Source organism: Castor canadensis, chromosome 19, assembly GCF_047511655.1.
Source record: "Castor canadensis chromosome 19, mCasCan1.hap1v2, whole genome shotgun sequence".
Taxonomy (NCBI): domain Eukaryota; kingdom Metazoa; phylum Chordata; class Mammalia; order Rodentia; family Castoridae; genus Castor; species Castor canadensis.
In genome coordinates, this window is record NC_133404.1 from 25,713,015 (window position 1) to 25,734,812 (window position 21,798).

A 21,798-nucleotide genomic window follows, 5' to 3' on the forward strand; every position below is an offset into this window, starting at 1 on the left:
GATGGAGAGTGGTGGTTTTGTGATAATCTCATTGAATGGGAGCAGAAGCAATATTGCAAAAGCTGTACTGTTACAGAGAAAGGAAAGGTCAGGAATAGAGGAGTTTGGAGTACACTGTGAGAATGTGTTAAGAAATATCTCCTGGATGGCAAAGCTTAAGCTTAAAGTACAGGGGCCATGTACAGTGTTAAGTGGCTATGCAATTACAAGGTTCATTACTCCTGGCTGGCAACATTTTGAAGGATAGTTAGTACGACCAGGTAGAAAATTCAGCAAGGAAGTTTTCCAAGGGTTCCTTCTCCCATTGTGCCAAACACTGAAACAATTTCTCAGCCAAATTCAGAGGATCCACCACCTGTGACATATAAAGCTTCCCACGGGGCAGATATAAGGTGTCCCTCAGGGTTCTCAAGGTGGTTTGAGTTTATGTGCCCAAGATTAATATTTAGGACACCATTGCCAGGCACAAACTCACTTCCAAAAAGGACCTCTCAGACTACAGTGCTAGCAGTTGTTGAAGTACAGTTGCCTGTTACCCACACCAGCATGTCTTCACAAGTACACAAAAGCCCTTCTGCCTCCAGCCTAGATAGACTGTGTGCTGTACCCATGGTTGATAATCACGTCAGCACAAAGGCTTGCCAATCAAAGGCAGTCTTTTGGGGTCCCTCTGAGAAGCAGTGCTGTAGCCCTGTTCCATTATATTACATTCAGATATGTGACAGGTTGTTCAGCCAAAGGAATTTAGTTTGGAAACATTCTGACGGGCGTTATTCCTGTAGAACAGCTTAGTAGTTCCTGTGGTGAAACAGAATCAGGCTCTGTTGCCACCTGAGCCAGTTGTTCAGAGATAAATTCCTTCCAGGTGTCATACAGGTGTGGTGGTGAGCAGGCTGGAATAACATTGAGGTGGTTCTTCCAACATTTTCTGTTTTGTGACTCAGTGGTGCAGTGTGTGTGAGGCATTCCATGGTGCACAGAGACAAACCTGGGCTCCTGTGAGTAACCCCAGTACTCACACATGCACAAACAACATGGAGACCCAAGCCAGGTGAAGATATCAGGTAAGGTTAGTGCTGGGCTTTTGGGGGGAGGGAAAATGTGAGCTACAGCTGTGGGTATCCATTCATTTCCCCAGCAGCTTGCTTTGAACAAGCCTTGGAATCTGACAAACCTGGGCACTTCCCATGCAAAGTCCAGAGCCTTGTCCAGAGAATAGGCCAGTATCAGGGGACAAATGAGATTCATTTTGTAACAGGACTGCCATTCAGTAGGTGTAATAATATTTACTTCTACATATGATCCCTTCTCATTCCAGGGAGCACTGCTCAGTCTGCTAGGATAAGAAATGTTTAAGAAGGTAGTACAGACTAGGTGATTTCTGTGTGTGTCTTGGGGTGGGGTGACTAAAAAGGGAAGTGTAGTAGTGGCTATTTCTTTCCACATGGGGGAGCCCCAAACAAGTGTATTTTGTGTAGTTGTCCTGAGTGTCCACTGTTCTATACAAACAGCCGAGGCATTGCCCACTACCTGGGATTCAACAGAAATATGAAGCTCAGCTGGTCCTGTTTTGGGGATATCTCTTAAATTAAGCTGACTGCAACAAGTTCTGGTAAATGCATAGGACACAATCCTCTATCAGTGAGGTATTTGAGGCTGCATGTTGTGCTTGGCCCTCCACCAGGCTATGTACGGAAAATCTTGGCACTGGCATCATGAAATACTGGCCCCTTCCATGCAGTCTGTGGGTTCCTAGGGACACCTCACTTGGTGCAAGTATGGACAGTTGGGTGGACTTTCCCTGTTCCTCAAGCGTGGCAGGCATGAAGCTGAGACCTGAGGGGTCCACCTCCTTCTATAATTCTGAAAGACCTTGAATGCCAGGTGCTGCCTTTCCTAAAGATATGATTTCTGTTCTAACAAAAAGACTTCCATTGCCAGCCAAGAAGCATCTTACCCTCAAGGAAGAGTGAGAATTTGTGTTCACAGCATCACGGGCTGGGGACCTATGATTACCTCCATCTCCAAGAGGGTCCCACCTGTGTACAGATCCCGGTATTCTAAGAGTGTGTAGTTGTAAGCTGTGTGGGGCAGCCACTTGGTCCCTAGTCCCAGTCCCTAGTGGACTAGTCCCTAGTCCATGGGCAGACAGTTATAACTGTATTTAGTGCAGAGACTTTATGATAAAGATTCTAGCATGACCAAGGAAGGACAGGTAGGTCTAGATAGAGGATTGACAGGAAGCTGCTGAAATCCTTGCAGTGCCAACAGTCACACTTTCTGTTGGGGTCCACCACCAGGGAAAGGGACCTGGCTTTCATGTAATGGCACAAATGGGATTAAGAAAAACAGATAGATGAGGCTGCGATGCCTTCAGGACATGAAAATACCCCAGGAGAAGTGGAGCTTGAGCACCTGGGGAGATGCAATGTGAAAAGATGCTGCTTCCTGCTGCCATGGGAATGCCTTGCTTGGAGACCACATGATTTCCAAGTTCAATCGCCAGCACTGAAAAATAAAATAAGGTAAAGTAAAGGTACAAAGATCCGTTTGTACCATCTCCTTGAAGGGTCCCTTTAGAAATACATCAGCAAAGAAATTCCCCTGTGGCAATGAGTAGGAACCTGTAAGTCCTGCAGACATAGATGCTGTGCAATGGCAGGACAATTTAATTGTCCCATAGGCAAACATTTGAACATGTATGTGGTTTCTTGAAAGTGCACTCAAATTGATTTTAAGGATCTATGGATCAATAAGAATGAGTAAAATATGAATGAATCAGTGGATGTGTAAAAGACACACGGTACATTTTTATTATCACCAATTGCGATATTTAACGTTGGAACTTTTATTTGTATTTCACTGATCTGTGGTTCTTCCCCATTCATCTTAAATGGCTAAAGTACAGGTCATATAGTGATACCACATGGTGAAAGAGTAGGAATGACACCCTCCTAGAGGTGGTCAGAATGACAGGTGGGGCCCATCAGTACCCTGATTCAGCTGATGTTGGAGATGCATAGTGTCTTTACTAGTGTGGGAGGTGCACTGGATCCCATTTGCTCTTTCTTTCCAGCAGCACCAGTGATCAGATTTTATTCCCACATGGGTTTGCACGTGAGAGCCGGGTTACTACAATGAGAAAGAGAACCAGCATTACTACTACCAATGGGTGCCACTTAAAACTGCAGCCTATGATTGCATAAGGTGTAACCTGTTTACAGGAAGGTTTGCTGACAGTCCCTGTAAGTCACAGTGTATTTCTTTGGCATATTTATTATGATTTCCTGGGATAGTGACTTAGGTGCTTACCTCTAAAATGCTGGAAAGGTTTGTTAGTTTTTCCTATTCAGATGAACCATTCGAGTGGTGAAGGGGCAATTGTCCCCAAGAGGTGGACAATCCCTAGCAAACAAATGAACTTACATGTAACCATGCACTCCAATTTTATGAAGGGCAGTATTAGCTCTCTTTTCCACAGGAAAATGATGCCCTAATGTGTCCACAACTGATTGCTTTCCATTTCCTCTGCACTTCCACAGTAGTTCATGCTGCAGAGGGAAGAACCCTCTTCCAGGCCATAAAACACAATTATGTAAATGTGATGTTGTTCTTTCCCTCTCCCCTTTGGTTTAAGGATCTGTGTTTACCACCTGAGGATTTGTATAACTCATTCTTCTATTAAGGAGTTTTTAGCCTCTTTAGATTTAATTCATTCCTTCAGAGTTGATGGCTCAGGACCCTTGTTATCATGTAAAGTGTAGTCCTTTAATCATTTATGGTCTCTGATGATACCTGCTAAGTGTGTCATTTCATTGGTGGTTAAGTGACTCTAAAACACTATTAAATACCTGTAACAATCAATCACCACCCATCTCTGTAGTGGTTTTTCTTTAATTTGGTTGTTCTCTCTCTAGAGAGTATCTATAAAGCAGAACTACAAATACTATAATATAGCATCTATAAAGTATAGCCCTGGCCTTTTTCTGGGATAAGGTGTTTCAGGGATTTGGCAGTGAATGTTTATGGGGTACCTTTCACAGGATACCTCTTTATCCTGGCTGATCATCTAATGTCTAAGTGTTGATTGGTCAGTGACTTGGTGTACTTTTCTGTAGCAAAATGTTTAATTGGCAAGTTTGTGGCTCTTGTCAGTCTGTGTAGTCCTTATTCCTTCCAGAGAGTAGCATGATGGGGAAGAGACTTTGAGTGTGTTTTTCAAGTAAGGCAGAAAAAGGCAGCACAATAAAAGACATGAAATGACATAAATGGCATTTATTAGTTACACTTTACAGGGAAAAGAAGGTAGCATGTCCAACAGGAACCAGGTCTTTTTATGGTTTGGTCCAGGTCACCCTCACTCAGTATGAGTGTGTGTCTGTGTGTCTGTGGAGACAGAGAGAGAGAGAGAAAGAGAGAGAGAGAGAGAGCGTGCTGATTTGATTGAGTCTTGAGTTCCACAGTGTTACTGAAGCAGGTGTTTTGTGAAGTCATTAATCAGTGGGTTTAGAACAAGCAGGCACAAGTTCCAGAAGATCATACAGTGACTGAGAGGCAGTCACTGCAACATATCTGGGCTGTTCAAAAGGGGCAGAGGGTGGAGCAAATCAAGTATGCTGTGTCAAGCTGTCCCATAAGGTAGCTGTGCAAAGCAGTTGTTTGGATTGACCATGTTAAGGAACTGAGAGGAGGAGGAGGACTGAAAAGTGTCAGGGTGGCTTAGCCTTTATCTCACAAATGAAAGCTAATGACATTGAGAATGGGTACCAAGGCAATGTAAGATCAGAGTGTGGTACACTCTAACCATGCCTCTGTACAAAATCATTTTGGATTTTTTTTCTTTGTCAGGCAGTAATAAGGGTTGAACTCAGGGTAAGGCTCTTGCTATGCAGGTGCCCTACCCTTTGAGCCATGCCACTAGCCCTTTTTGCTTCGCTTATTTTTTGAGATAGGTTGTTGGTTTTTGCCCTGGCTGACCTGGACAGCAACTCTCCAATTTGTGGCTATGTTGTAGCTAGGATGACATGCTTATACCACTGTGTCCAGACATTGCTTGAGATGTGGAATTGTGAACTTTTTGTCCAGGTTGGCCTCAAACCCTGTGATTTAGATTTCTAATGGGGTTAAATTTTCTGGTCTTGATTTCTACTTCCAGTAGCACCTACATGTTTTACCATGCAAATGGCTATCTGTGGTTCCTGTGTGTCTGCATTGTGGACCTCTGTCTCCAGGGTGACCCCATAGCACTGACATGGGTTTGGCCCTTACTACCACAATAGAGGCAGGATCCTTTAGGAAGTCACCGAGTCCTTGTGAAAATGAGACCAGGGCTACATCAGGACAAGCTGAATACCTGGTACACCCTACGTGCACTTGAATATGCACTATGTATTTCTTTAAGTCTGCTAACTTCAGAGGTCTTGAGATAAGCAGAAATGAATGTTCCACCCTTTTAATCTGAGTCCTTTGCCACTGGACACCAGGGACTAGACCCTTAGTACTCCATTGGGCTAAGGTATGAAGAGTGACAGCTCTGCAGCAGTGGAGGGATCCCAGGTCAAATTTGCATTGCTATTTTTGACATGCCCTTAATTCCCAGTTGGTGGGGATACCCTTCTTTCTAGGCAAAACGTCAGAGTTTTCCTTAAACCATCCAGAAACAGCAGATAGAGCTATGTAGGAGTTTCCCTGTCTATATGTCACCAAGCTTTAACCCAGTATCTTGCTTAGAAGCTTTAACCCAGTGGGTCTGTCACCAGATATATTGACTCTGTAGCCAATGTGACACAGAACAAGTTATTCTAGCCCCCAGGGAGTGATGGAGGAAGTCATCCTCTTTTGCTGTGCCAGGGCTGGACAAATGGACTCTGGGGAAAGGAGAACATTGACTTTCAAAATCCACAATTAAGAGTAGGATTCTTGGCAGAAATCTAGAGGCAGTGTCTAGAAGTACACAGCAGTGTGGCCCATTACCAGCCGGCCAGTGAGTCTTCCCAGAGGATCATAGACTTTAGTAAGTTAGCTGGGGATAATCTAAAGGAACTACAGGTGCCAGTCAGGACTATGAGGAGCACCATCCTGCAAGTGACACCATTTGTAACTTTTTCCTTTTAGGTGGTACTCAGGATTGAACTGAGAGCCTCTAGGGCTCCCTAGGTGATCATCTTACCACTTGTACCACAACCCAAGTCTTTTTTGTTTTTACCTTTTCTTTTTAACATAAGGTCTGGTGCTTTTGCCAGTGCTAGCTTCAGACTCTGATCCTTCTACTTTTCTGCCTTCCAAGTAGCTAGAATTACAGCTGTGTAATTCTTAAAAGAGGTATTTAGTTAGGTTTGAGTATTCAGGTGCAGCACAGTAATGGACCCTCAGACAAAGATGGCCTAAAGATTACATTTGTTATACATAGATCCCAAATAAAAGAGGAAAATGTTCCTCACAGTGAGAAATAGGGGTCCTGTCTGGCACATATGCTCAATCAGCAAGTGGGGAGCGAGAGAGGTAGGAAGGACCCTGTGAACTAAAGAATTTAATGGGGTCCAGTTTTCCTGCAACATGTCTGGACTGGTTAAATTGAGGGTAACAAGAGTTTAGTGCAGAAATCAGGGGTTACACTATCTGGTTTACGAGGCTTAAAACAACGATAAAGTGGTCAAGCAATTTAGGATATGGGGCCTCATCAGTCTAGAAAATGGGATCTGGACATAAGTGCAATGGTCCATACCTGTAATTCTAGCTATACAGGATGCAGAAACAGAAGGATTATGGTCTAGGCTTGCCTTGGCATTAAAAAGAGATCCTACTTGAAAAATAAGCAAAAAAGTTTGGAGGCATGCCTCAACAGGCAGAACACCTGCCTAGCAAGCACCAGTCCTTGAGTTCAAATCCCATTTCTGCTTACAACAGCATGTGTCTGCTCATGTTGTAGTCTCTTTAAAATTCTCAGATGTGCACACCTAGGTAATTATGGTATTTATCTATATTATATATATATATATACACTTATACATGCATATTTATATATACACATGTGTGTATATATCTATATATATATATATATATATAGGATTTTGAGTTCATGAGTTCATCCATTTAAAACGATAGTGTTTTACTTCCTAGTGAGGACATCATAACATATTCCTGTACTACTTTAATTTCCCAATTTAACTCACAGTTTTACTGTAATAAATCATTTTTGTGTTTTATCAATACTGGAAAGTGTGATATATACTTTCATGGTGAAAATCCTGACATTTCTTCTTTACACTGCTACTGGATTACTTCCCAAACATCCTTTCTCTCGGCCTCATCCCAACTCCATCCCACACCCATTTGGCATCAGCTGTGGAAATAGAACCCACACTCCCGAGACTTTTACAAAGTGCAAATGGAAGAGAATTTGAGTACTGATTACACACTGGAAATGTGTTCATTTAATTCAGTGAAATTATGCAAATGTGTTTAATGACACATGAGCTTTGAGACAAAAGTGCTTTCTGTACCTCAAAGGGTATGATTAGTAGGTAAATTTCCTTTAGCATATTTATGTACACAAACATCCACCAAATTTAGGCACAAGAAGCATAAAGAAATGCAAATTGCTTTGTCAGTGTTTTTCTGCTGTAGTTGGAATGACACTTTGTGTATCGCTCCCAAGGCTGTGCCCCATGGTAGGTGGGGTCTAGCACACACTCTGAGTCACTCACAAAGCAAGGGCTTTGTATAGCAAGGGCTCCTTTGTTCCTGAGAGCAGTAAGGGTGGCCCTGCTGCCTTCCTGGGAAAGGAGTTGGGAACAATTCATCCAGCCTTAGTGGCAGTGATATCTGTTGTTTGATGTCACTGAATGAGCTGGCAAGGGAATAAGGAATCTACTTTTTAATTATATGGCCTTATTTTTTATTTTCCTCACAAAAACATCTGCCACAAATAATACACATTTCTTCTTCTGTTTGATATTCTAAGTAACTGAACAGCACGTGTTCAGTTTAACTGTATTTTTGTTAAAAAATAAGTCTGACTTTCAAAATTACTTGAGGGTTTTAGGTACTAACCTCCTGCTCTACAAATACAATCTAAAAATAATGCTAGTTCCACGATTCACAAGGTGATAGAGAATTCATCTTTGTGGAATTGCTTCTCAGGTCCATAAATAAGCACAATTTCACTTTTATACATGACATTAATAAATACCATGCATATCTGAAGCTTCTTCTCCATACTACCTTTGATTCTCACAACAAAACAGGTGACACTGTATCCCTTTCCCAAAGGAAGGGACTGAGGTATAACAGAATTAAATAACTTGCTTACACTACATGACTTGTAGGTAGACCAGGATTTAAATTACATTGTCTCCCAAGCTGATTTTTTTCTACTATCCCACTCATAACCCCTGAACTCCAATAAGACTGCCTGTTAGAGGCAAAGCTTAAGATGTGAGTTTGCCTGCCATGGGGTCCATGTGCAATGATAACTGCCTGTGTAAATAGAAGGGTAGTTGGCATGAGGATTGAGCTTGCGGAAAATACAGCAAGTAATTGTCCCTAATTGTGATAAAAATTGGTACAGTTTCTCAGCAAAATCCAGAGGATCCACTACCTGTGGCATATAGAGCTTCCCAGCGAGCAGGTGTAAGGTGTCCCTCAGTGTTCTCAAAGTGGTTTGAGTTTAAGTGGTCAGGATTATTGTTTGGGGCACTATTGTCAGGCACAAAGTCACTTCCATAAAGGACCTCTCAGGCTACAGTGCTAGCAGTTGTTGAAGTACAGTTGCCTGTTACCCACACCAGCATGTCTTCACAAGTACACAAAAGCCCTTCTGCCTCCAGCCTAGATAGACTGTGTGCTGTACCCATGGTTGATAATCACGTCAGCACAAAGGCTTGCCAATCAAAGGCAGTCTTTTGGGGTCCCTCTGAGAAGCAGTGCTGTAGCCCTGTTCCATTATACTACATTCAGATATGTGACAGGTTGTTCAGCCAAAGGAATTTAGTTTGGAAACATTCTGACGGGCGTTATTCCTGTAGAACAGCTTAGTAGTTCCTGTGGTGAAACAGAATCAGGCTCTGTTGCCACCTGTGCCAATTGTTACACAGATAAATTCCTTCCAGGTGTCATACAGGTGTGGTGGTGAGCAGGCTGGAATAAACTTGAGGTCGTTCTTCCAACATTTTCTGTTTTGTGATCAGTGGTGCAGTGAGCATGAGTAAGTGCATTGTTCACATATTCCAAGGTGCACAGGGACAAACCTGGTCTCCTGTGTGTAATCCCACGTCTCACACACACACTCAAGAAACTTGGAGACCCCAAGCCAGGTAAAGATATCAGGTAAGGTTAGTGCTGGGCCTTTTGAGGGAGGGAAAATGTGAGCTACATCTGTGGGTGTCCATTCATTTCCTTAGCAGTTTGCTTTCAACATAGGCCTGGAATATCTGGGCACTTCCCATGCAAAGTGCTGAGCTTTGTCTAGAGAATAGGCCAGTATCAGGGGACAAATGAGATTCATTTTGTAACAGGACTGCCATTCAGTAGGTGTAATAATATTTACTTCTACATATGATCCCTTCTCATTCCAGGGAGCACTGCTCAGTCTGCTAGGATAAGATATGGTTAAGATGGTTTAAGACTGGTTCATTTCTGTGTCTTCAATAGTATTGAAATGAATGTGCAAGATAAAGGTGTGTGGGGTGTGTGTGTGTGTGTGTCAGGGTGGGGTGACAAGACACATGAGATTAAAAAGGGAAGTGTACTAGTGGCTATTTCTTTCCACATGGGGGAGCCCAAACAAGTTTATTTGGTATACTTATCTTGACTGTCCACTATCCCAGCCCAACACCTAGGACCTTGCCCTCTACCTCTGTGTCGGTAGAAATGTGAAGCTCAGCTGGTCCTCTTTTGGGGTATCTCCTAGAATCAAGTTGATTGCAACAAATTCTGGTGAACGCATAGGACCTAATCCTCTTGAGTGAGGTTAAGGCTGTGTGCTGTGCCATGGCCTTCAACAGGCTCTGTACATAAATACTGCCATCATGAATTACTTGGCCTCCTCCATGCAGGATGTGGGCAATGAGCCACACCACACTTGATGCAAGTAGGGACAGTTGGGTGAACTTCCCCGTTCCATAAGTGTGTAGACATGGGCCTGTGACCTTAGGTGTCCACCTCCTCCGCCAATTCTGAAAGATCTTGAATGACAGGTTCTACCCTTTCCTACAAATATATTTATTCCAACAAAGCAACTTCCACTTCCTTGCAAGAATCATCTTACCCTCAAGGCAGAATGAGAATTTGTGTTCACAGCATCTCAGGCAGGGGGCCTGTGACTACCTCCATCTCCAAGAAAGACCAACAGGTGTACAGAGCCGGGTGTTCTAAGGATATAAAGTGGCGAGGTACCTGCAGTCATTTGGTCATGGTCAAGTACATGGGCAGAAGGTTGTTACTGTGTTTATTGCAGACTTTGTGATATACATGCTGATAGGCAGAACTGGACAGGGGAGTTGACAGCAAGTTGCGGAAATGCTTGCAGTGCCACATGTCCAGCTTTTTCTTAAGGTACCCACCATGGGAGGGAGTTGGCTTTCACACTGTGGTACAAAGGGGCTTAAGTAGAAAAGACAGATGAGTCTGCGTTGCCTTCAGGACATGAAAATCCCCCAGGAAATGTGGAGCTTGAGCGTCTTAGGGAGATTGCAATGTGAAAAGATGCTGCTTCCTGCTGCCATGGGAATGGCTTGGCTGGAGATCACATGATTTCCAAGTTTTGTGTTCCGCACTACAAAATAAAGTAAGAATCATGTATGAATGTGTTTGCATGATCCATCTCCTTGGAGCATCCCTTTAGAAATACATCAGCAATGCAATTCCCCTGTGGCAATGAGTGCCAAAAATGTAAATCCTGCAGACATAGATGCTGTGCAATGGCAGGATAATTTAATTGTCCCATAGGCAATCATTTGGACATGTATTGGGTTTCTTGAAAGTGAAATGAAATTGATTTTGAGGACCTATGGATCAATAAGAATGAGTAAAATATGAATGAACCAATGGATGTGTAAAAGACACACGGTACATTTTTATTATTACCAATTGCTGTATTTAATGTTGGAACCTTTATTTGTATTTCAGTGATCTGTGGTTCTTCCCCATTCATCTTAAATGGCTAATGTACAGGTCATATAGTGATACCACATGGTGAAAGAGTAGGACTGACGAGCTGGGTTACTGCATTGGAGAAAGAGAACCAGCATTACTACTACCAATGGAGCCACTTAAAACTGCAGCCTATGATTACAAAAGATGTAACCTACTTACAGGGAAGTTTGCTGACAGTCCCCTGTAAGTCACACTGTATTTCTCTGGAATATATATGATGATTTCCTGGGAGAGTGAATTAGCTATTACCTCTAATAATGCTGGAAAGGTTTGTTAGTTTTTCCTATTCAGATGAACCATCCGAGTGGTGAAGGGGTAATTGTCCCCAAGAGATGAACAACCCCTAGTAAACAAATGAACTTACATGTAACCATTCACTCCAATTTTATTAAGGGCACCATTGGCTCTCTTTCCCACAGGAAAATGATGCCCTCATGTGTAGACAACTGATTGCTTTCCACTTCCTCTGCACTTCCACAGTAGTTCATGCTGCAGAGGGAAGAACCCTCTTACAGGCCATAAAACACAATTAAGTAAGTGTGATATTGTTCTTTCCCTCTCCCCTTTGGGTTAAGGATCTGTGTTTACCACCTGAGGATTTGTATAACTCATTCTTCTATTAAGGAGTTTTAGCCTCTTTAGATTTAATCCCACCTTCAGAGCTGATGGCTCAAGACCCTCATTATCATGTAAAAATCCAGCCCATAAAGTGGAGTCCTTCAATTATTTAGGTCTCTGATGATATCTGCTAAATATGTCATTTCATTGGTGGTTAAGTGACTCTAAAACCCTATTAAATACCTGTAACAACCAATCACCACCCTTCTCTGTAGTGTTTTTTCTCTAATTTGGTCTCAGTTTTCTCGCTGGAGAGTATCTATAAAGTATAACTATAGATACTATAATGCAGCATCTATCTATAAAGTATAGCCCTGGCCTACTGGGATAAGGTGTTTAAGGGATTTGGCATGAATGTTTATGGGGTACCTTTCACAGGATACTTCTTTATCCTGGCAAATAGTCTAATGTCTAAGTGTTGATTGATCAGTGACTTGGTGTACTTCTCTGTAGCAAAATATTTAACTGGCAAGTTTGTGTCCTTGTCTGATCTGTGTAGTCTTTATTTCTACCAGAGAGCCTAGACTAGGAAGAGAGTTTGAGTGTGTTTATCAAGTAAGGTAGAAAAAGGCAGCACATTATACTTTACAGGGCAAGAATGCAGCATGTCCAACAGGAACCAGGTCTGTTTATCTTTTGGTCCAGATCTCCTTCATTCAGTGTGATTGTGTGTATTAGTTTGCGGAGATAGTCAGAAAGACAGAGAGAAAGAGAATGGTTTGTCATGTGTGTGTAGAGAGAGAAAGGGAGAGATAGATAGAAAGAAGAAAAAAACAGAGAGACAGACAGAGAGAAAAACTGTCTTGGTTCAATCTTGATGAGTTCCACAGTGTTATCTAGTTTCCTGCATGGAGAATGTATCAATTATATTCCTATAAGCAATATATCACAGTAGTTTTATCTATCTCCAACGTTCACCAACACAGTGTGTATTTGAATACTGGGTCTATGACAAATTGAAAAGAGAAAATTTAAAATCCATGCTTTTTCTGTGTGTCAGTACTGGGGTTCAAACTCAGGCCCTCAGCTTGTTAAGCAAGTGCCCTACCACTTGAGCCACTCCAACAAGCCTTGTTTTGTGTTGGGTGTTTTCTAAATAGGGTGTGACGAATTACTTGCCCAGGGCTGGCTTTCAAATGCCATCAGTCCAATCTCTGCCTCCTGAGTAGCTAGGATTACAAGTATGAGCAACTGGTGCCTGGTAAATCAATACATTTTTAGTAAGATTAGTGCTTAAAACCTTTTTCTTATCTTTGGAAGAATACTTGCATTTCATCTTCTGTCCAAGCACTATTATTATGTCAATTCATTAATTGTCTTTTGTCTCATTTGAGCACCTTATATATTATGGAAATAAGTTCTTGCACCATTTTATGAATTGGTTTTGTTTTTGTTTTTGTTTTTGCTAACTTGATGCTTTTCATCTGGGCTTGCTCTTGTTGCAAGAGTTCATTTTAATGTGGTTACATTTGTAAAGGACTTCAGTGGCTGAGAAGCCAGGCCCAGATATCCAAAGATCTCTAACTGGCCTTTCACCATGGGTGTATCTCTTATCCTCCCTGAACCTCAGTGGTCATGAAGGGCTAATGATAATATATAACAATCAGGATACCTGGAATGATTCAACGAGATAATATAGATCAGAACACAGCTGCTACTGTGTGCTTATTGTCTTTGGTTGTCAAACTTGTTATACAATGTGTGAGTTATGTTAAATAGCACTACAATGATTCATTCTTTCAAGGTTTTATAAAAATCCTAGTTTGGGGGGTGAAAGTGTTAAATTCTTGATTTCATTTTAACTGGTTACCTTTTCATATCTATTTGCACTCAGAGACTGATAAATCTTATATATTTAAAAATAATTATTTCTTAATAGAATCTATTGTGAATTGTGTGTGTTGTGAATCTGTTGGGGTACGTATATGTGTCTTGCTTTTATTTTCTTATTATTTCTATAATCTAGAAACTTTCTCGAAAAATTCAGCCATTATATTAATCCTTCAATTTTCCTGGATTTTTTTTGTTGTTTTTTTGTTCTTTTTAAATTTCTCTTAGTTATGTGATTTTGTATGGCAATTGAAAACACTTACAAATTATACACACATTCATATCACCCATCCTTATCACACATATTTCAAATAAATATATTGACCATGGTTAAGTTCTTTTTTGAGATATATGAAGATGCTTATATGAATATTTTCTTTGACATAAGAAAATATTTTCTAATGCTATACTCTTTTATTTTCTTGTAAATATAACCCACTACTTCCTGAAGTTTTATTCTCTGTGCTCTTTTTTGGTTTTAACATTTCATTTAATTAATTTCATAAATGAAGTAGATTTTTATTTATTGTGTATTATGGTGCATTATATTGGTAACATTCCTGTATCCCTGTGATGTATCACCATAATTACTGCTTGTGTTCTCTGGAGATTAAATTAAATGTGATTCCCCAAAATTGACATGTCAAAACAACCCACATTACAATGTTATGGGTTGAGGACTTGAGAGAATGATTAGGTAAGGAGGACCCACTTCATGAGTGTCACCAGTGACTTTATAAAAGGTACCCAAGAGTTTACAAGTCCTTTCTACTCTGCAAGACATGGAACAATTGGTTGTGTATGAACCAATATTATGGTACAAGTGTGTCCTCAAAAGTCCAAATGCAACATCTTTGTCCTCTTGTCCCTCCACCATCTGATGATCATTACCACTGTGTGCCACTGTAAGAATGCAATTAGATACAAGCCCCCTCAATTTGGGATTTCTCAGCCTCCACACCTAAGAGACAGACATTTCATTTATTTATATACATATGTATATTTTTACATCTATCTCTCTCTATATATAAATTATGTAGTGTCTGGTATTGTTTTACAGCACCGTAAAGCACATGTAGACAAATAGAAAGTAGGATTCCACCAGACACCAGATCACTGGTACTTTGATCTACTTTGTAGCTTCCAGAATGGTGAGAAATAAACTTCCTATGATTTTAAGCCACCCGTTCTAGCCTATTCTTGCTATAGCAGCCTAAATGAACTAAGACAAATGGTTTGTGTGGAATTTCAAAACATTTTATTTAAACTTTGGAGTAAGCTTCTGGGGCAAATTTATGCTGTGTGTGTGTGTGTGTGTGTGTGTGTGTGAGAGAGACAGAGAAAGAAAGATTATGAGTGGAGTACATTCCTGAAAAATTCCTTTAATTTTAAGTAGTAACTGGTGTAAATAGATTTTATCTTAAGGATTGATTATTGGAATATTATATTTATGATAAAAGTTAAGTTTCAAGTTTATTTCACACAGAAACAAGAGAGTTACATCCCATTTCTTCAGTGTTTTACCTGATTACTTGTCATTGCTCTGTAACTGAACCCTCTACCATGGTTTTGAACAATTAGTGATTTATCTGTTCATTATGTTCAAAGAGGCAGCTTTTACATTTCCATTTTCTGATCTACTGAGTTTTACTGTAATCTTAATTTGTTCTGGTTATGAAATCATGTTTCTGCTCATGTTGTAGTCTGTTTAAAACTCTCAGATGTGCCCACCTATTTAATTACGGCACTTACCTACACAATATACATACATTAGTTTTTAACATTAGGAATTTTCCTCAGAGCACAGATCCACAGTATCCTGTAGGTTATGGTTTGCATTTCATATCCTATCCCCCAAATGACTCTGAATTCATCCTTTTACCAAATGATAGTGTTTTTCTTGCTAATGATGGCATGACATGTTCCTGTACGACTTTCTCAATTTAACTCACAGTTTTTTTTATGATAATTCACTTTTTGTGCTTTATGAATACTGGGAAGTATGATACATAGTTTCATGGTGAAAATTCTGACATATCTTAATTTTCTTCTTTGCACTGGTACTGGATTGTTTCCCAAACATCCTTTTTCTCTACTCCATCCCAACTGCATCCCAAGCCCAGGTTGGCATCAGCTGTGGAAGTAGAAACCACACTCCGGAGACTTTTACAAAAATGCAAATGGAAGAGCATTTGAGCACTGATTGCACACTGGAAACGTGTCCCTTTAAGCCAGTGAAATTTTAAAATGGGTTTAGTGACATGTGAGCTTTGAGACAAAAGTGCTTTCTGTACCTTCAAGAGGAGTGATTACTAGGTAACTTTCCTTTGGCATATTTATATACACAAACATCCACAAAATTTTGACACAAGAAGTATAAGCAAATGAAAATTGCTTCACCAGTGTTTTTCTGTTTTACTTGGAATGACACTTTTTGTACAGTCCCAGGGCTGTGCCCCAGTCCTTGCATAGGTGGGGTATAGTACACACTCTGAGTCACTCACAAAGCAAGGGCTTTGTATGGCAAGGGCTCCTTTGTTCCTGACAGCAGTGGGGTTGGCCCTGCTGTCTTCCTGGGAAAGGAGTTGGGAACAATTCATTCAGCCTTTGTGGCAGTGACATCTGTTGTTTGATGGCACTTATTGAGCTGACAAGGGAACAAGGAATTCCGTTTTTTAATTAAAATATGACCTTATTTGTTATTTTCGTCACAGAGGCATCTGCAACAAATAATACAAATTTCTTCTGCTGCTTGCTATATTTTAAGAAACTGAACAGCACGTTTAAATTGTATTTTGGTTCAAAAATATATCAGATTTTTTTGAAATGTATGAGTGTCTTAGGTAACACCGTACCCTTTTCATATGAAGTAACTGAAGTATACAGAGCTAAGTAACTTGCTTAGCCTGCAGAACTGGTAGGTAGAGCCAGGATTTTCATTAAGTTTTATCTGTCTCCCAAGCCACTTTCTCTACTAGCCCTTTTCCCACTGTACTCCCAAACTACATTAAGACTGCCTGTTTGAGACAGTAGTTGAATAAAGGGCTGGGAGAATAGCTCAAGTGGTAAGAGTGCCTGTCTAGCAAGTGCAAGGCTCTGAGCTCATAACCCAGTAGTACCAAAAAAAAAAAAAAAAACACAAACCCTGGTATTTCATATGGTTGTGCAGTGTGCATTAGGAGAGGTTTCCAGTTTAACCCCTTCCTGACACCTTAGACACTACTGCACTACTGGAGGATTTCAAGACTTGACTCTCAGCAGTCTTTAAAGTACCCCACTTCTGCACCCTTTTTTTTAATCTGAGATTTCTTTCCCCTTCATCGATAGGGAAACAGGCAGGTGTCCAGAGCCTCCTGACTTGTGAATTATTTTTACTTAAGAGAGAAAAAACAGGGCCAAAAAACCCAGTGAAATAAGCTGAGGTTCTTAAAGAATCAGGTATCACAAAGAAGGGAGACACGGTATGAAAATATGAGGGGATAAGGCATATTCTAAACAGTGTACTAAGAAACAATAATTCTGACAGCTTATAGATAAAAGCTCCAAGGCTCCCAAAATACTCTGTGGGAGTTTCTCTCATCTCCCCGCATTCACCCACTGGCTTAACCACGTATACTTGAAGGCTACACATGCATTTCCAGTAGCTTTATTCAGCAGGGATACCTGCTCCAAGTCATGTATGTACAGGAAGAGGCAGTACAGTAAATTTCAGTGCTCCGGACATAAATTATTTGAGCTCTATTCCTTCTTCTACTAATACATACATACGGGTCAAATTATGGCAAACAGTTGAAGCTTTCTAATTAATTTGCCTCAACAGAAAGAGAGAAATTATGGCAAACACCACACGAGGTAATTCTAACAAGAAAATGAGTAGTTTGAAGTATGTTAGTACATGTTAAAAGTTCTGTAAATGAGCTGGCTGTATTAGATAGCCCAGTCTGATATCCTTGAATTCAGGGCCCCAACATATTTGCCAGTCATCTTAGCCAAGTGAAGTGCATTCTGCAGCTGATGCATTCAGCATTCTATACAATTTAGGTACATGATTAAAACTCTTTGCTTTACTCTCACATTCTTTCTTTGTTCAATTTCTAAAAGATGTATTAAACTATGCCAATTATTGAAATTTGCATTTTCTGTATTTATCAAATATTTATTTGCACACCTGGTGCAATGTTGAGTATAAAATGTGAGTAGTTACATATTCCTGGTGAATTGCAATTTAATGTTTACATAGCATCCCCCTTTATCTCCAGCAACATTTATATGTAATATAAAATGTCTCTGATAAAGAGTAATAGCACATAGTTGTTTAATTGTTTCCATTGTAGGTGTACATTTTATATATAGCTTTATAATTTTAAGCAAGTCAGATAAACTTTACTGGCAATTTTTAAACTTTAATCAATTATGGCACGTTTGTAAGTTTTCTCAATTGCTATATTTAACTCTGGGTCCTAATCATTCTTGTGATCTGACTAGTTTCAGTATTTTTATCCCTTTTAAAATCTTGTTACTTTTATGTTGAAAACTTCTGTCAAAAGCCCCTTGATTTGGAGAGTCTACAGATATACAGATATTCCTAAAATACTGAATTTAAAGAACTGTGTGTCTAAGACCAGGATCTGCTGTTAACAATAATGAGATGGTGAGGAAACTACATATCAACACACACTTGTGTATTTATAAAAGAGAGTCTATCAATGCCATCAGAGGAATCACCAGTGTCATGTGTTGTAAGTTCTTTAAGATCAGTGTCATACAGCTTGCTGTTGACTGTCATTTTTATTAGATGCTAATCAATGACATCACAAGGACACAAAGATTATTCACACAATTCACAGAGCAGCTCACACTACTAGACTTTGACGTTCAACTTTCATCTCTGTATTTATTTTATTCCACATATATTACGATGTATATTTATTTATATATTTTTCACATACATAGCTTTTTATACATATAAGCATATTATATATCTTTATTACTCTTAAATATATATTTCCAAATATAAATATTTTCACGTCAAGCTAAACAGGATAAAAACGTGTAAACATATGCACCTCGTTTTGGTCAAGTAAAACAGAAATCACAAGGTAACCACAAGTTAACAAGTGCACTTGAAGGAAAAGGAGGCAAAAAACACACATGTAAACAAACACAGACAGCAGCTGCAAGGCCCTGCCAGGGTCCATTTCTTAAGGCTATTTAGCAAAAAGCTCATAATTCATTTAAGACTTCTCCTTTCTCCTTGTCACATTTATTTTTGAGGGATTTCACAATTGGGAATTCTGTAAACACAACACTAGAACTGAGTAAATCCTATTGAAAACAGACATGACAAAACAAACCATCAACTGACAAATATTAGTTCCACCGAGCAATACTTCAAGGATTTTTTGTTAGTTTTTTTGTTTTGTTTTGTTTTGTTTTGTTTCTTTAACACAGTGGCACATCATAGTCTTAGTGGGAAGAAATCAGGAATAGACCAGGAAACAGAGAGAAAATACTGCATAAAGATTGGCTCAACAGCCCTTGAAAGCGATAGGTTTGTCAGTCAATAAAGAGAAAACAGGCAACAGCAGAAGACAAAGCCTCAGGAGACTAGATCACATGCCACAGCTCGAAGTTACAGATTCAAAGTGAAATAGTCTTCCAGCAGGTAATGAAGCAAGAGCAACTGATCATCAGAGAAGACGGTATCATCTCTCAGGGAAAGAAACTTCTTAAACAACAGAAGGGCCAGGCGAAGCGTGGCAAGCTCCTTTCTGCGGCGTTTAAAAAGCACGCTGCCCTGGCGCAATTGCACAGGCTCCACGACTTGATGCCAGTATATGCTGGATGGTCCTCCACCACCACCACCTGGCCTTGGGCGTCCCCAGCCCTCAGGGTATGCATGCTTGTAAAAGCAGAACTGTCCAAATGGGCAGCGACCCCTGCCTTCAGCAAAATACCTGCACGCTTTGTTTCTCATTCCGTCCTTATATTGCTGAATAAGCTTCTCCTTCTCTTCCACCCCCTCCACCCAGAACTCACTAGGAATGACAAAGCCGGAGGAGACCCTGCACTGCGGGCAGGATTTACTGATCCTGTTCTCAAACTGTGTGCCACTTCTCCAAGTGCGGATGCACCTGAGACAATAGGTGTGATTACAGCGGAAAAGGATGCCAAAGCGGCGATCCCTGGGGTCGGCTTTCTCATACACAACCTCCATGCAGATGCCACACACTTTGTCCATACTGCGCTGCACAGCAAATGAGAGCTCCATATCTCTCTCGTGTGCGTCAACGCAGGCCCTTACATGGGCTTCCCTCTGGAGCGCATTCGTAGGGTGCAAGGCCTGCAGCCCACACATGTCGCATATATCTCCGTGGAGGTATGTACAGCTCTCCCCACGAACGCATTGGCCCCTGGCAGCATAGCGGCAAAGCGGCATCCCCATGCCCACGGCCATCTGCTCCCTCTCAGTCACCGAGCTCTGTACAGGAGCCTCAGGACCACTCGAAGGGACCATGCGACCTCGATAGGGCTGTCCGGGAACAAACTCAATTGCCCCCACCCAGCCTTCTGCACCTGCGCCTCCCGCAGCTTCAAGGCCTGCATTGTCGGCCGCAGCGTCAAAGAAACCCCTGACAACAGCTGAGCCAATCAGAGGCAAGGTTGAGGATGCAGCAGGCGGGACTTCCGCCATTTCCTGAGCCAGGGGCTCACTCTGCGCAGCCGCACTGGGTCCTCTGTCTGCAGAGGCCCGAGGTGGCGACTTACGGCTCTCCCTGGCCTTCTGCCGCCTAGAGAGGTCGTGGGAGTAGCGACAGTTCTCCCCCTCTTTGCACTGACCATGTAGATAGTACCTGCAGATGATTTGCTTGGTCCAGCTGCCTCCACTGTGCTCAGGAAGTGAACTAGGCCTGGCCACGCCCCCTTGGGCCTGGGCTTGCCCGGAGCGGAGCTGGGCTGGTCCGGGAGCCTCTAGAAGCGGGTCCAGGACCCCAGCCTCATGGAGAGGTGCTGGGGAGGCTGCCGCAGACACCCCGGAGGCCTGGTACCCCAAAATATTAGGACCAGACACACCCTCCCCCACCGCCTCCGCACCTGCCTCGGCCCTAGCCTCCTCGTAGGCTTTACCGGGAGCTGCAGCGTCTTCCATTGCAATTTCTCGCCCTACAAAGGGTTCCAGAGCCTATTTTGTATTTTACAGTTATTAGGCTTCAATTCCGGAGCTCGGAGCCAAATTTTGCGGCGTCTTCGGTCTACGGAAGTGTTACACTTTTTTCCTTCCCCCCCACTTTTTGTTCCCTGTGAATATTGGTTCCTATCTGCTTACTCTGAAGCTGGCATGGGGGACACTTCCGGTTGCGACACCACCAGCACGGCAAGTCCGTAAAGCAAATCTGGGAGCGGACATTTTTTTTTTTTCTCGCGAGACCAGAGCTGCAGCAGCCTCTTGCTACAGCCTGAGCCGCCATTGTGAGGCTTGCCGCTGGTTCCTAATTCTCATTCCCACATCGCCTTCTCGGGAGGTTGAGGGTTTAATTTCTAGTTACCGTTTTGCACATTTTGACTTTTTTTCATCCTTCGTTTTTAACACTAACATTCTTTGCCTTTTCCCCTTTAAAAAGTATTATCTCGTATCGTCTGAAACATGTTCCTCATGTATCTTACACATACGCTCTCGGTTCGCTCCACTCTGTGCCTCGGCGAGTCTATTTTATCTGAAGTCCCATGGCAGTTTCTTTGTGTCCCTTTATTATCGGTTTTACCTCGCCCTCCCTACGGTGTAAGAAGCCCGGACTTCATCGAGCCTCGGGGCTCGCTATGTGAACGGCCGCCCCTGAGTGTCCCGGCTTCCATCTTTTCCCCCGCTATCGTGGTTGACGGCGACATTTTGTGTGTCATTTTTCACTCGCGGAGACCTTGTTTCGCTTCGTTTCCCGCTGGAGTCCGCGCCGCAGCGGCTCCGAGTCGGGTGCGCGCGCCGCCTTCCCGCCCGAGCCGCTGCGCTGTGTGCGCTTCGTTACTCCGTGTGCGTCTGCGTTCCTTGACCGCACTCGATTAATCCGCGCGCTTCTTAGCCTCCCCGGCGCGGCCCGGTGCGCGCACCGCCGCCGCCTTCCCGCCTGCAGCCGTTCGGGGCTGCGCTTCCTTACGCTTGGTTATTCTGGGCCCTTCGGCGCCACACCTTACTACACTCGA

The 21,798-nt window shown here is 42.0% G+C and overlaps 1 protein-coding gene and 1 long non-coding RNA gene across 2 annotated transcripts in view; one reads left to right on the forward strand and one right to left on the reverse strand.

The window, feature by feature from the left end:
- The first annotated feature begins 928 nt into the window (after window positions 1-928).
- Window positions 929-21,798, forward strand: part of LOC141419187 (uncharacterized) — a 32,043-nt gene continuing 11,173 nt past the window's right edge. The window contains exon 1 of the long non-coding RNA XR_012443837.1: window positions 929-1,064. This is a non-coding gene — a long non-coding RNA (uncharacterized lncRNA). The remainder of the gene's footprint in view (window positions 1,065-21,798) is intronic.
- On the reverse strand, window positions 18,470-21,630 carry Mkrn3 (makorin ring finger protein 3). Its single transcript, XM_020180922.2, has one exon. It carries the CDS (start codon window positions 20,750-20,752, stop codon window positions 19,235-19,237), a length of 1,518 nt encoding a protein of 505 aa, XP_020036511.1. The 5' UTR covers window positions 20,753-21,630; the 3' UTR covers window positions 18,470-19,234.

Excerpts from the sequence above, each read along its gene's own strand:
- Mkrn3 (XM_020180922.2), bottom strand. The coding sequence starts at position 20,752 with ATGGAAGACGCTGCAGCTCCCGGTAAAGCCTACGAGGAGGCTAGGGCC.